Here is a 15,957-nt window from a genome sequence, read left to right as displayed (position 1 = left end):
AGCGGTGCAAGAAGAGGTCAGGTTGTGGCTCCATCAACAAAGTCAAGCATTCTACAGTGAGAAATCAACAAACTAGTCTGTAGTTGGGAGAAATGTGTTCGTTGCAGGATGACTATGTCGAGAAATAAATATGTAGACATGAAGACCAAAGCAGTAGAATGTAAATAAAATTTATTTTATTTACAAAGCTTTAAGAGTTTTCACATAAAAATTCGGAGACATTACTTTCCAGCACGCACTCGTAATTTCAGGACTGATTGATGAACAATTCCAGCCTTTATGGCATTTTAAATTAGTCACTAAAGATTATGACCATGTTTAAGTAATTTTGGACTAGCTCATCAGCTACTTATTTCTTAACATAGCATGTTGTGTGCTACAAACAGCAATTCTCTGATAAATGCTTTCATAGAACACTGAATGAATTAATTTATGTTTGGAATTATGCTTAAAAGTTTAATTAAATAAGGAATAATTTCATCTACTAATGACTGAATAGTTGAACTATGTAATTTGGCCTGCTGCGTCAACAATGTTGTGATTTATTAGCTAACTAACTAGTAATTTCTGTCTCTTTGGTAAATATTGATTAGCTGTGTTGGAATTGGAAATTAATGTTGTCTTATTTTACTTATTGAATTCAATGTTTGTAAAAATTAATCGTGGGAATCATTTGGGGATTTAAGTTTAATATGATAGCACTACTACTGAGAAGTCTCTGCTTTTTACATTCTCATCCAAAAGGCACTAAGAATAACTTATTTCTGAAATGTCAGATGTCTACGAGAACATACAAATTTTAGAAATCTCACATAGGAGGGGATGCGTAACATTTCTGGCTACGGGAGCCGCAAACTTTATTCCCACATTTCACATCTAAGTTGAACGATGATACATTAGCTGACACATGAAGTCATGAAATAGAGTTAGGTATGAAAACAGACGCTACTGCAAGTGGATTTATCGTGAGAAATTGCGGCAACTGAATACGAGTGCTCTAGTGATCTGATATGCTGCTGTGATAGAAGATGGAAGGACTACCCTTGGGCCAGTACATCATTTATTAATTATTACTAAGGTATAATTATCACTTTGTTTATAATAATAGGGGAGAACCTCTTAATACCAAGCTATCACAAAATAGTCTAAACTCTATTTTAGTATCAATTTTGGAGGAATATTTTAGTAATGAGAAAGAGCCCAAGAACTTCGAGCGTCGTCAATCGTGACCGCCTAGCGAAGCGATTGATGCCAGACAGTTCAGCTCTTAGCAGAAGGGCCGAACAATACAGCTGTTAGTTAGCGCACCACACAGTATAGTAAGACCGAGCGAGGTGGCGCAGTGGTTAGCACACTGGACTCGCATCCGGGAGGACGACGGTTCAATCCCGTCTCCGGCCATCCTGATTTAGGTTTTCCGTGATTTCCCTAAATCGCTTCAGGCAAATGCCGGGATGGTTCCTTTGAAAGGGCACGGTCGATTTCCTTCCCCATCATTCCCTCACCCGAGCTTGCGCTCCATCTCTAATGACCTCGTTGTCGACGGGACGTTAAATACTAATATCCTCCTCCTCACACAGTATAGTCTTTAGCTGGGAAGTAAGCGCCTAATACTACGAATTGCTGTGCGATCGAAATCACATCTCTGTGAGCGCGGCAGAGTAAAACGTGCTTCGGAAGTGTAATTTCATTGTGAAACATTTATATATTTTCTACCATGTTTAACAATGAGCAAGGGTTAATATTTGTCAATAATGAGGATGATTCGCAATAAAGCGAATTACTCTCGTAGGCGCGCGTTTTTTTACTGCTCAATTTCTGCGATCAGTTTTCCGTTTTTTATATTAGTAGTTCCACCACAGTCTTACAGCAAAAGCAGCGTACTTGTGCTCTACGTGTTACCTCACTGCTGGGACGAGAACGCGTTAGAGTTCTTGAAGACGTCAGGTTAGTGGACTTTTTTTATTTAGAAATTTTAGGTTCTGCTTTGCTGTGGCAAACATAAGAAAGCCCCTCATACGTCCCAGTCCTCCAGTGCAAATGGAGACAGGTGCCGTCTGTGCTGACACACAGAAGGGAATCGCAAACGCATTCGCTCTGATGACCGACTTCCGTCATATTAAGTAGCGACGACAGTGTATTTTAAATATACTCCAGTGTAGCGAGGACCAGCATCAGTGCAACGTGAGCAGCAAACAGCAGAGACAAGAAATGAACAGAAGCTTTTGAAATGTGGCGCTACAGGCGAATGCTGGTGATTAGATATGTAGGTCGAATAACTAATAAACAAGTAGTGAAACGAATTGGGAGAAACGAAATTTATGGCACAACGTGGCTGACAGAAAGACTCGGATGGGAGGACATGTCCTGAGGCACCGTGGAATTGTGAATTCGGTAATGGAGGGTAATGTGGAGGGGTTAAAATTGTAGAGGGAGATCACGGTTTGAATAGAGATCCAAATGGATGTACGTTGTTGTAGTTATGCAGAGATGGAAAGAATCGCACAGGATAGTCTAGCATCACTCTTACTATTGAAGTCAACGATAACAACGACAATGAAGAGTGCTTGCTGCTATGATTGTATGTGAAAGGAGAGGAACTCGTGACGAGCTCACACTATGAGGATCTTTGGGAGGTGAGCTCGGATGGTAGCGCACTGCACGTGAAAGTTGGGGATGAGGGTTTGAATCTTGGCAAGTTTTTAACTTGTCACATATAATCATCTGAACAACTTCGTTCTTTCACAGAATGCTAAAAAGGTCTGCAGACTGTAACTCCATAACAGGAGACCTGAAGGTGAATAGACAGAACTTTAAAAAGAAATAAAGGTTGGGCAAAATAAAATGGGCCCCAATTATTTCATGCACTTTAAGAGAGGCAACCAAACTTACACCGTTTGACCCAGTAAGGACAATGTAAGTTGGGGTGTCTGTTCAAGGTGATTGGAACGTTTTCTGCGACAGTTTTATTTTGTCCAACCAGTACACGTGACAGTTAAGGTGTTTTATACCACAATTTATTTATTGACTACAGTCTGTAATGAAGCAGCCCATTGGAAGTAGAAATGTGTTACCAATTGTTTCTTTCACAATTTACGACGCACATAAGATATCCCGCTGGGATCTCTACAGCAGTACCAGCAGAGCTTGGAAAAACAAATGAGTTACGAAATGACGTGTAATTCACGATACTGCCGCTAGGAGACTAGTAAGCAGCAATGGCTGACAATCGAAGACTGACGACACAGCAACGATCGGCAATTGTGTTACTTTTTCATGAAACGAAAAACCTTGTTGTGACTCAGAGGCCTTTTCGACAACAGTTTAACACACGATGGTGGGTCCCTTGCAAGAAGACCATCCACAGGTTGTACGATAAATTTGTACAGGAAGGAACAGTATTGGAAGCGAAGCGATCTCGGCCTAAGCCTGTATTGAAGTGGTACGAGTTGCTGTACAGAGAAGTCCCGGGAAATCGTATAGAAAGGCAACAGTGCAACTGGGAATATCCAGACGCTCCGTTCAACGCATTCTTAAAAGTGACCTCCATATGTATCCATACAAGATGACCTGTGCACAGAAGCTCACTGAAGAACACAAGCAGCAGAGACTACTGTTTGCTCAGTGGGTCGGAGGATAGGGAAGAAACTCTCAACATCGTTTGGTTTTCAGACGAGGCGCATTTTCATTTAGACGGTGTGGTTGAAAGGGTACAGTACCGCCCGACATTGAAAATAGCTACAACATACTTCATTATTCTTGTCAGAACAACATATTTTTTTCTAATAATAACTCAATTTCAATTAATACAGCGAAGCCGGATACCAGTGTGGGAAAGAATGACAATTTATTTATTTAATTGATCACATGTGCACTCCCACAAAATAAATCCCTACATCCAGTTTGGTGAGATCTGTGAAATGAATGAATGTATGGTCGTCTGCTAACCGCAGATAGTGAATGTAAATATATGATCATCTTTGAGACGATCCTTTGGGTGGAACCAAAGAGATGAAACTTACCGGAGCTTTGAGCCTGAAATGTGACTGACCAATACGGTAGCATGGTCTCCCCCACCTCGACAGAGGTGCGAGATGACCTGAAGAACGGCCATGTTTCAGCACTCTGCCGCTGTATCTAGTGTTGGTAAGACCTGTCTTAGGTATGCTCCGTAAGCACAAAAGAGTGGAGACATGGTATGCATGTGAAATACTTAAGAGTAGTTTAGACTATAATTTCTCTATTTCAGGAACTTTTGTGGGGAGAATTAAATGTCAGGCAGGTAATATTAATGGGATCGTAGTAATTTTCGGAAGTGACTAACGGTCACAATGAATCCACGTGTAGCAATAAGTTGAAATACACTCCTGGAAATGGAAAAAAGAACACATTGACACCGGTGTGTCAGACCCACCATACTTGCTCCGGACACTGCGAGAGGGCTGTACAAGCAATGATCACACGCACGGCACAGCGGACACACCAGGAACCGCGGTGTTGGCCGTCGAATGGCACTAGCTGCGCAGCATTTGTGCACCGCCGCCGTCAGTGTCAGCCAGTTTGCCGTGGCATACGGAGCTCCATCGCAGTCTTTAACACTGGTAGCATGCCGCGACAGCGTGGACGTGAACCGTATGTGCAGTTGACGGACTTTGAGCGAGGGCGTATAGTGGGCATGCGGGAGGCCGGGTGGACGTACCGCCGAATTGCTCAACACGTGGGGCGTGAGGTCTCCACAGTACATCGATGTTGTCGCCAGTGGTCGGCGGAAGGTGCACGTGCCCGTCGACCTGGGACCGGACCGCAGCGACGCACGGATGCACGCCAAGACTGTAGGATCCTACGCAGTGCCGCAGGGGACCGCACCGCCACTTCCCAGCAAATTAGGGACACTGTTGCTCCTGGGGTATCGGCGAGGACCATTCGCAACCGTCTCCATGAAGCTGGGCTACGGTCCCGCACACCGTTAGGCCGTCTTCCGCTCACGCCCCAACATCGTGCAGCCCGCCTCCAGTGGTGTCGCGACAGGCGTGAATGGAGGGACGAATGGAGACGTGTCGTCTTCAGCGATGAGAGTCGCTTCTGTCTTGGTGCCAATGATGGTCGTATGCGTGTTTGGCGCCGTGCAGGTGAGCGCCACAATCAGGACTGCATACGATCGAGGCACACAGGGCCAACACCCGGCATCATGGTGTGGGGAGCGATCTCCTACACTGGCCGTACACCACTGGTGATCGTCGAGGGGACACTGAATAGTGCACGGTACATCCAAACCGTCATCGAACCAATCGTTCTACCATTCCTAGACCGGCAATGGAACTTGCTGTTCCAACAGGAGAGTGCACGTCCGCATGTATCCCGTGCCACCCAACGTGCTCTAGAAGGTGTAGGTCAACTACCCTGGCCAGCATGATCTCCGGATGTGTCCCCCATTGAGCATGTTTGGGACTGGATGAAGCGTCGTCTCACGCGGTCTGCACGTCTAGCACGAACGCTGGTCCAACTGAGGCGCCAGGTGGAAATGGCATGGCAAGCCGTTCCACAGGACTACATCCAGCATCTCTACGATCGTCTCCATGGGAGAATAGCAGCCTGCATTGCTGCGAAAGGTGGATATACACTGTACTAGTGCCGACATTGTGCATGCTCTGTTGCCTGTGTCTATGTGCCTGTGGTTCTGTCAGTGTGATCATGTGATGTATCTGACCCCAGGAATGTGTCAATAAAGTTTCCCCTTCCTGGGACAATGAATTCACGGTGTTCTTATTTCAATTTCCAGGAGTGTACTTCCGAGTGCTTAAGTTAAGCTGAATTACTACCGTGTGTACTATAAGTTGGAAATATTTAAGAAATGGCGTGTGCAGGACTTGAAATTAGAGACGAGTACTTCCACGTGGTGAGTACTGTGTGAGTCTCAATCTGTGTATGAGACAAAGGATAAAGAGAAGTACTCGTCCATGGTATCAGTTGAGGGCTCGCGTGTGTGATGAATATGTTCTTAATATTACTTTGCGTGTTGTGTTTCCGTGTGACGCTTGATTCAAACTATAATACTCTGAGAGAGAAGCAAGGTGAGTCAGCCGTCTATCCAGCAACGCCACTTGGCTTGCATTGCACAGGAAGACGTGCATATAACGTCCAGAGTTCGTAGTAGGAAAGCAAAGTTACGAAGTGGGGCAGTGTCGTGCGGAACTGGGATGAATACTAATTGAAGTGGGAAAGCTGAAAGTGATGTGATTATAATGTTGTGACTATACCTTATGTTGTATTCCATGTTGCAGTGTGGTGTATGTCATGTAATTTAAGTATGTGTGGTTTGCATGGGAGAGTAGCAAGGTAGTTTCAGAGGTAGTGGGTTATGCATGTTCCTTTTGTACCGCTCGGTCTGGAGGAAAGTTTCGTGATGATGGTTGTGAGAGTCGAAATGTGAGATATAGCAAAAGATCCACCATCCTATCCAGAAAGTGCACTGTAGCGTTAAAGAATTACGAGACCATAAGATAGAGAATCACCAATGTAAAGCCATGCCCACTGGGCGGAATTTCTCATGTGTTATTGTTGTAGGTTATAGAATTTGTGTGTTTAGGTTATAGAATTTATCGGAATAAATAAGATAGTGAAAAGAAAAAGATTGGTGGCCTTTTCCTTCGAAATGTATTTTGTCGTGATATCCAGAATTTATAATGTGTGCGCCATTCATATTCAGTGCGATGGCCACGTGTTGATAAAAGCCGTTAAATAAGAAAGAAAATGTGGTATTGCCAGTGCGTAGTGAACAATCAGTGTTGTGTAAATTACTAATAGTCAGATGTGTGTTTCCGTTGCGTAATATCCAAGCAGGAGGATAACTTTTAACTTAATTGTGAGTACTGGAGTTCATGTTACTTGATAAATAAAAAATGAATCCACTCGCTTGGCAGACCACTCATCTTGCAGGCCTGACTGCTTGATGCCACAGTATGAGCAAGGCATGTGGGTGCCTCTCATGGTTAACAAACAAAATGTACACTTTTGGGCCACTGAATACCGACAAGTGTTTCATGAACGACAACATTATGCTCCGAGGATTACAGCGTGGGCAGCAATTTCCAGTCAAGGACTTATTGGACCCCTTTTCTTTGAAGAAACTGTGGACAGCGAGCGTTATTTCAGCATGCTTCGCAATAGCTTCATTCCACAGCTTCTTGCTACTGCCTTGCCCTTCAACACGTAGTGGTTCATGCAAGATGGAGCAAGACCACATACTGAAGACACTGGGTTGGAGTTTTTACACGAGCATTTCGACATGCGGATCATTTCACTCAGGGTTTCCAGGTCGTTTCAATGACGGACAAAATTGCCCCCCGCCCCCCCACAATAGTCCAGACCTCAATCCATGTTACTTTTTTCTTTGGGGGTACCTAAGGGAAAAAAATTCCCGAAACGTCCACGTGATTTAATGGAGCTCAGAAGACTTATTCTTCAAGCTTGCAGTGAAATTACGGAAGACATCACTAACTTCAGTGTTCGTTTGAAGGAAGTCAGGAAACGAAATGGTGGACATATTGAACATGTGCTGAGTTAGAACAAATCTCCATGGACGGCTCTTCATTGTAGTATACAGGGTGTTACAAAAAGGTACGGCCAAACTTTCAGGAAACATTCCCCACACACAAATAAACAAAAGATGTTATGTGGACATGTGTCCGGAAACGCTTAATTTCCATGTTAGAGCTCATTTTAGTTTCGTCGGTATGTACTGTACTTCCTCGATTCACCGCCAGTTGGCCCAATTGAAGGAAGGTAATGTTGACTTCGGTGCTTGTGTAGACATGCGACTCATTGCTCTACAGTACTAGCATCAAGCACATGAGTACGTAGCATCAACAGGTTAGTGTTCATCACGAACGTGGTTTTGCAGTCAGTGCAATGTTTACAAATGCGGAGTTGGCAGATGCCCATCTGAGTTAGCACGGGGCAATAGCCGTGGCGCGGTACGTTTATATCGAGACAGATTTCCAGAACGAAGGTGTCCCGACAGGAAGACGTTCGAAGCAATTGATCGGCGTCTTAGGGAGCACGGAACATTCCAGCCTATGACTCGCGACTGGGGTAGACCTAGAACGACGAGGACACCTGAAATGGACGAGGCAATTCTTCGTGCAGTTGACGATAACCCTAATGTCAGCGTCAGAGAAGTTGCTGCTGTACAAGGTAACGTTGACCACGTCACCGTATGGAGAGTGCTACGGGAGAACCAGTTGTTTGCGTACCATGTACAGCGTGTGCAGGCACTATCAGCAGCTGATTGGCCTGCACGGGTACACTTCTGCGAATGGTTCATCCAACAACGTGTCAATCCTCATTTCAGTGCAAATGTTCTCTTTACGGATGTGGCTTCATTCCAACGTGATCAAATTGTAATTTTCACAATCAACATGTCTGGGCTGACGAGAAGCCGCACGAAATTGTGCAATCACGTAATCAACACAGATTTTCCGTGAACGTTTGTGCAGGCATTGTTGGTGATGTCTTGATTGGGCCCCATGTTCTTCCACCTACGCTCAATGGAGCACGTTATCATGATTTCATACGGGATACTCTACCTGTGGTACTAGAACATGTGCCTTGACAAGTACGACACAACATGTGGTTCACGCACGATGGAGCTCCTGCACATTTCAGTCGAAGTGTTCGTACGCTTCTCAACAACAGATTCGGTGACCGATGGATTGGTAGACGCGGACCAATTCCATGGCCTCCACGCTCTCCTGACATCAACCCTCTTGACTTTCATTTATGGGGACATTTGAAAGCTCTTGTCTACGCAACCCCGGTACCAAATGTAGAGACTCTTTGTGCTCGTATTGTGGACGGCTGTGATACAATACGCCATTGTCCAGGGCTGCATCAGCGCATCAGGGATTCCATGCGACGGAGGATGGATGAATGTATCCTCGCTAACGGAGGACATTTTGAACATTTCCTGTAACAAAGTGTTTGAAGTCACGCTGGTACGTTCCGTTGCTGTGTGTTTCCATTCCATGATTAATGTGATTTGAAGAGAAGTAATAAAATGAGCTCTAACATGGAAAGTAAGCGTTTGCGGACACATGTCCACATAACATATTTTCTTTCTTTGTGTGTGAGGAATGTTCCCTGAAAGTTTGGCCGTACCTTTTTGTAACACCCTGTATGTTCCTTTCAGATTGTATTGACAATAAAGTTTATATTCAAGAACAAAATGGTAACACATTTCGTGCGCCACCCTGTAGTTTGTATACAGCATACTTTGAAGGTGAACATATAATTATGGTGCGATCGTGGTGAACGGAGCACAGTTGCAGAACAAATTTACAGCTACTCTCCCTGTTCAGTGGTGGATACAGAATGGGTGCGAGGTCTGCAGCATCATTATGATAAAGTCTACATGTACGGTAGTTGCAAGACTTACTGATGGTCATGACGTTGCCGAAGAGCGTGCCGCTGCCGGGCACGGTGGAGCAGTTCCACCTGCTCATGCGGAACTGGAACTGGCACTCCTCCAGAGCAGTCTTCATGCCCACGCCGACTGCCTGCAACCAGGACCGGCGTCATTTCCGCCGCACACATTAATCGTATAGTGCATACTCGCCGTAAGGGCGCGAAAAGATAACACTGCAATCAGAATTTAAAGTAAACAATTACATAAATACACTGTCTAAAGGTGAATTCTGACATGGGAGTGATACCACATCAAACAGAGTGCAGGGACACTATTAAGTCGTCCCTGATTACGAAGATTTGTTTCTAACGAGGGAACCTCCCCATCGCACCCCCCTCAGATTTAGTTGGCACAGTGGATAGGCTTTGGAAAACTGAACACAGATCATTCGAGAAAACAGGAAGAAGTTGTGTGGAACTATGAAAAAAATAAGCAAAATATACAAACTGAGGAGTCCATGCGCAAGATATGCAACATCAAGGAGAATGTGAGCTCAGGAGAGCCGTGGTCCCGTGGTTAGCGTGAGCAGCTGAGGTACGAGAGGTCCTTTGTTCAAGCCTTCCCTCGAGTGAAAAGTTTAATTTTTTATTTTCAGACAATTATCAAAGTTCAGGCACTCACACATAATCAACTTCGCTCTCAAAAATTCCAGGACATTTTCAGATTTGCTTGGACATATGCAGCATTTGACGGTCTACACACGGAAAAATTTGAAAACGTTAAAAACATATGTTTTGACAGAGTACAGGGAAAACTGTGCGACTGTGAAACTGTTGCATTCATTTGTTGCAGTTTATGTGACAAACTCTCATGTTTTCATCACTTTTTTGGGAGTGATTATCACATACACAAGAAAACCTAAATCGGACGAGGTACAAGAATCTTTTTACCCATTCGCCAAGTGCACAAGTTAGGTGGGTCGACAACATATTCCTGTCATATGACGCACAAGCCGTCACCAGTGTCGTATAGAATATATCAGACGTGTTTTCCTGTGGAGGAATCGGTTGACCTATGATCTTGCGATCAAATGTTTTCGGTTCCCATTGGAGAGGCACGTCCTTTCGTCTACTAATCGCACGGTTTTGCGGTGCGGTCGCAAAACACAGACACTAAACTTATTACAGTGAACAGAGACGTCAATGACCGAACGGACAGATCATAACTTTGCGAAAATAAAAAAAAGTAAACTTTTCACTCGAGGGAAGACTTGAACCAAGGACCTCTCGTTCCGCAGCTGCTCACGCTAACCACGGGACCACGGCGCTCCTGAACTCACACTCTCCTTGATGTTGCCTATCTTGCGCATGGACTACTCAGTTTGTATATTTTGCTTATTTTTTTCATAGTTTCACACAACTTCTTCCTGTTTTCTCAATTAATCTGTGTTCAGTTTTTCAAGGCCTATCCACTGTGCCAACTTATAACTACATCTGAGGGGGGTGCGATGGGGAGGTTGCCTTGTAAGAACTGCACTGCGCACAGTTACGCGGCCGGCCGAGGTGGCCGAGCGGTTCTAGGCGCTACAGTCTAGAACCGCGCGACCACTACGGTTGCAGGTTCGAATCCTGCCTCAGGCATGGATGTTTGTGATGTCCTTAGGTTAACTGAACGGAATGGACAGTGTCTTGAAAGGAGGATATAAGATGAACATCAACAAAAGCAAAACGAGGATAATGGAATGTAGTCGAAATAAGTCGGGTGATGCTGAGGGGATTAGATTAGGAAATGAGACACTTAAGGTAGTAAAAGAGTTTTGATATTTGGGGATCAAAATAACTGATGATGGTCCAAGTAGAGAGGATATAAAATGTAGACTGGCAATGGCAAGGAAAGCGTTTCTGAAGAAGAGAAATTTGTCAACATCGAGTATAGATTTAAGTGTCAGGACGTCGTTTATGAAAGTATTTGTGTGGAGTGTAGCCATGTATGGAAGTGAAACGTGGACGAAAAAAAAGTTTGGACAAGAAGAGAATAGAAGCTTTCGAAATGTGGTGCTACAGAAGAATGCTGAAGATTAGATGGGTAGATCACATAACTAATCAGGAGGTATTGAATAGAATTGGGGAGAAGAGGACTTTGTGGCACAACTTGACAAGAAGAAGGGACCGGTTGGTAGGGTATGTTCTGAGGCATCAGGGGATCACAAATTTAGCACTGGAGGGCAGCGTGGAGGGTAAAAATCGTAGAGGGAGACTAAGAGATGAATACACTAAGCAGATTTAGAAGAATGTAGGTTGCAGTAGGTACTGGGAGATGAAGAAGCTTGCACAGGATAGGGTAGCATGGAGAGCTGCATCAAACCAGTCACAGGACTGGAGACTACAACAACAACAATATAGGTTAGTCATGTTTAAGTAGTTCTAAGTTCTAGGGGACTGATGACCTCAGAAGTTAAGTCCCATAGTGCTCAGAGCCATTTGAACAGTTACGCCGTTTGTTTCGAATAGTAACCCAACTCAAAAAGTTTTTTTATGAATACACTTCCACTTGTGTTCCATTTTTTGCCCGGAAAACGTCTAGGCGATACTCAGTTTCCCAGCATGTCTTTGCCAACATCTCTTGCCGGACCGCCTCTCCAGCAAGTCGTATTCATTCCGTCAGAGTTTGCATATCAAGAAATGGCAAACTAAACAGCTTATCCTTAACGTAAACTCACAAAAAAGTCATGAGGTGTATGTCTGGTGAACATGGTGACCATGATGTTGGATCATTTCTGCCGATCCATCTGTGCAAAAAGGTTTCACCCGAGAACTAGCGAGCAAATAACTCTCAGTGTGGCAGTGCACTATCTTGTTGAAACACTACTCGTGGTTGAATCTCCTGTACGTGAGGTGCACGGTAAAGTTCCAACATGTCCAGTAAACAATTCCTGTAATGCATCGATTCCTCCTACATGCCTCTAGCAGCCTCAGCACATTTGGGCCTACCTTCTGGCTGCGAAGCTTGCAAGAGCCGCACTTTGTATGCATACAAATGCAGCCATTTCTGTAACATCTTCACCTCAGTGCTCTAAGGTACGGTACGTCTGTTTCTCTGGGAACATGATGGGTCGATATTCACAGACTGCATTGAAATACTGTCATACGGTATCAACAATTTTGTCACTCTCACCTCTTCTACCGCTTCTTGCCTTGTCACCAACAAAACCAGCCTCTTTAAACTTTTCGTACGATCTTTTGATGCTCTTCACACCTGGAACATCACTTTGATAAGCAATTCGGAGCTGTCAATCAATTATAGTAAGCGATCGTGTTTCATGAAACCACAAAACACACTGCACTTCCTCCTGCATAGACGCCATTGCGACAGCAGACTCCTAAGATTCACTACATGTTACAAATGAGTGAGAGAGAAAGGAAACCAGATACCGTCACAGCACATAAATAGCACAGTTCCTTAGAAACTAATTTTGTAATCAGGGAAAGACTTTATGCCCACCCCGTACTATGCAGTATAAATCTGCGCTTTGACTTAGCTAATTATATTGTTAGATCACTATCAGTGCAAATCTTAAATCTCACTCACCGGATCATGAATGATTGAGTAGGAAGTATGCTACTCACAAACCACTAAGTTACAAGTCCAGTTTGTGGGGAGCTTTTTTTCACTTACCGGTCAAAATATTAATGAGCCCTTAAAAGAGCACACTGATCGTTTTGGAGAGCTGTAGACGTCAATCAACTGGCAACAGGCAGTCGTGTGGCCCTCCAACGTTGGTTTAAGTCATGGGAGTGAAATGGTATGTATGTGGCAGTTTATTGTACGGAATCAGCGCAGTAAAGATGGGTCAGAGTGAAGATGTAAAAGAATGACAGAAAGGAGTCATCGCGTTTGGATGTTCTCAAGACTGCACGGTGAATGAAGTTGCCCTGTTTATTGCTTGATCGTCATGGCCTGTCCAAGGTACCTACAAGGTTGGTGTACCACTCGCAGCCCTGTAAGACTGCTTATGACCAGCAATCGTGACAAGATCCTAACCGAAAGGGACTGGAGATGCGTTTCACGCCGTGACAGTGACAACGATTTTAACAGAAATTGCTTCTGTCAGTGAAAGCAGAACAACCTCAACAAGTTTCCCATCAAACATTTCGGTGAGACCTGCATATAGCACTCAACTGGAGCAGGATACCTCTCAGAAGCACATCACCTAACAGCACAGCTCATAAAACTGCACGTTTTCAGTGGGCCAAAGAACACGAAAACTGGACAGTAACTGACTGTGGGCACGTAATGTGGTGCGGCGAATGGCAATTTTGCCTCTTTCCAGATCATGCAAGGCGTCGGGTGTACCGGCAGCCCAATAAGACGTTCAACCCAAAGTTAATGGTTGGTGATCAAGACGGGGGTGGTCGTGTGATGTTCTTGAGCTGTTTTCGAACAATGACTTGGGATCATTCATTCAGAGTAATGTGAACATGAACCAAAGCATTTATTTCCACATTCTCAGTGACCAAGTGTTGTGACTTTCTTTTATGTCGTCTTGATAAGTATGCTGTGTGGACTCCGTCTTTAAGATGGAAAACGCAGTTTGACTAACCCAGTTGCAAACTACATGGACCTACGCAACAGAGTTCGATGCCGTAAAGCAAGCCACCTGCAGCAATGTGCTGCCATGGCACTGGACCTGCCAATCAGTGCCCAATCGAGTACTAAAACCAGGAACACTTCAACATGTGGGAGACGTAAAATTTCCAGCAGCAATACCACAAAACTCAGTTTGGTGCTTATACAGGGTGTTCGGAAATTCATGTTACAAACTTCTAGGACTTACACAGTGGAGAGAGTACACAAGATTTTGAACAGGAACCCATGTCCAGAAACGTATAATTTCCATTCTACAATGGTTTCAGTTCAGATGTTTTAACTCATCCACTTCTGCTTGAGGAACTGAATTAGGTGTGACGCAGTATAGTTATTAGACAACAGTTCGAAAGGAAACATAACAATTTAAACATCGCACGTTTACATTATTCAGAAACAAAAAAGAATCCAGCATATTGTATGTACAGAACAGTGCAGATGAATTACAACAGCAGCTCGATGTGGCTATCACAAACGTTGTTATATGCCTTGTTCCTACGAAGCATGTTCTGGTACACACTTTCCGTCCCACCTGGTGTCTCTTCAACTTCTAGTGCAGCGGCCAGACGTCGTGCCAGCAGATCTTCCTCTGTCTCTACAGGCGTCTCGTAAATTAAACTTTTCATAAGACCCCACAAGAAGTAGTCCATAGGAGTTAAATCCGGTGATCATGCAGCCATGCCGGTTGGACCACCATATCGTCTGTTGAGATGTCTCTGAACCGCAAGCTAGAAGTGAGGTGGTGCATCATGAAGCTGAAACTAAGGCTCCACACGTTTTATAGCCAAATGAAGTACGTAGGACCAGTTAGCTTGAGTGGAAAGAGTATGGCCCAATCGCATGACCATCCAGAATAGCTGCCCACGCGTTAATACCAAACTGATGTTGAAATCCATGCACGTGCGTGGCACGACGGTTTACTTCTGCCCAGACATGGCTGTTTCGCGAATTTAGAACAGAGTCCCTGGAAACAGGGGTGTGTCGATGCATTGGTGCAGGAACAACGCCAGTACGCAGCACGTTGTCGAAAAGCGGCTGGAGCCATAGTGTGTACCCTTTGTAAGTGATATGGATGTATCTGTTGCTTACGTGATACTGTGATTAACATCCACTGCACACGCAGCTGTTCGAGTATTTGTTGAGGGATTCTCTTCAACGTAATGTAGTACATTTTCATCAAATACGGGCGCGCGAAGCTGTTGTGGAGCACCGCAGTCCCACCTCTTCAAGGTGAAGGTACCCGTTTATCAGAGCCACTGCGTAACTTGGGCAAGAAATCTGTGCGATGGCGTGCTACGTTGCGGAAAAAGTTCGTGATACATCCGACCAGCGTCTTTTCAACTACCTCGATCTTTGCCATACACAAGAAGCATGTCTGTGTATTCGGCAAACATGTACTGAACCATGTTTTTGCACCCGAGACGCATAGTCTTGAATAGATCTCGCAGCAAGGCAGGCATTAAGTGGCATCAGGTGACCGTCTGATGTAGTACACATCATCCTGTCTACCCTATTGGGTACCAGGACAAGCAACTCTGAAACTTTTCTTTTTCCCTCAGCAGACATGAACTCGTTAGACATCTCAATTAAAACTGTTGTAGAAAAGAAATGGTAGGTTTCTGGACATCTGTTCCTATTCAACATATTATGTATTCGCTTTCCTCTACAGGTTCTACAAGGTTCTAATGGGAATTTCCGAACATTCTATACAGTGGGTACTGGACACTGGTTGTCCATCGTATCGGGGAGTTATCCAGTCAACACCTGTCACACCTGCCGTGGGGCCACTCTGGTCAACTGTCATGTTGCTAGAATTTTCTGCAAGGGTTCCAGCCATCGCCTGATGGTCGGACTAAGGTCCTCGTAGCCATTGACCGAGCCTGCTGGCGACAGCTGCTGCGAGCCAGCTG

General features: G+C 44.6%; 1 protein-coding gene across 1 annotated transcript in view; it reads right to left on the bottom strand.

Moving 5' to 3' along the window:
* LOC126088166 (protein Wnt-1-like) overlaps positions 1-15,957 on the bottom strand; it is a 100,788-nt gene that overhangs the window by 47,345 nt on the left and 37,486 nt on the right. Inside the window, exon 3 of the mRNA XM_049906289.1 lies at positions 9,434-9,554. Coding sequence (XP_049762246.1) covers positions 9,434-9,554 — 121 coding nt within the window. The remainder of the gene's footprint in view (positions 1-9,433; positions 9,555-15,957) is intronic.

The sequence above is a fragment of the Schistocerca cancellata genome, chromosome 6 (assembly GCF_023864275.1).
Source record: "Schistocerca cancellata isolate TAMUIC-IGC-003103 chromosome 6, iqSchCanc2.1, whole genome shotgun sequence".
NCBI lineage: Eukaryota > Metazoa > Arthropoda > Insecta > Orthoptera > Acrididae > Schistocerca > Schistocerca cancellata.
The sequence above is the reverse complement of the archived record's forward strand: the minus strand, read 5'-3'. Positions and strand labels throughout refer to the sequence as shown.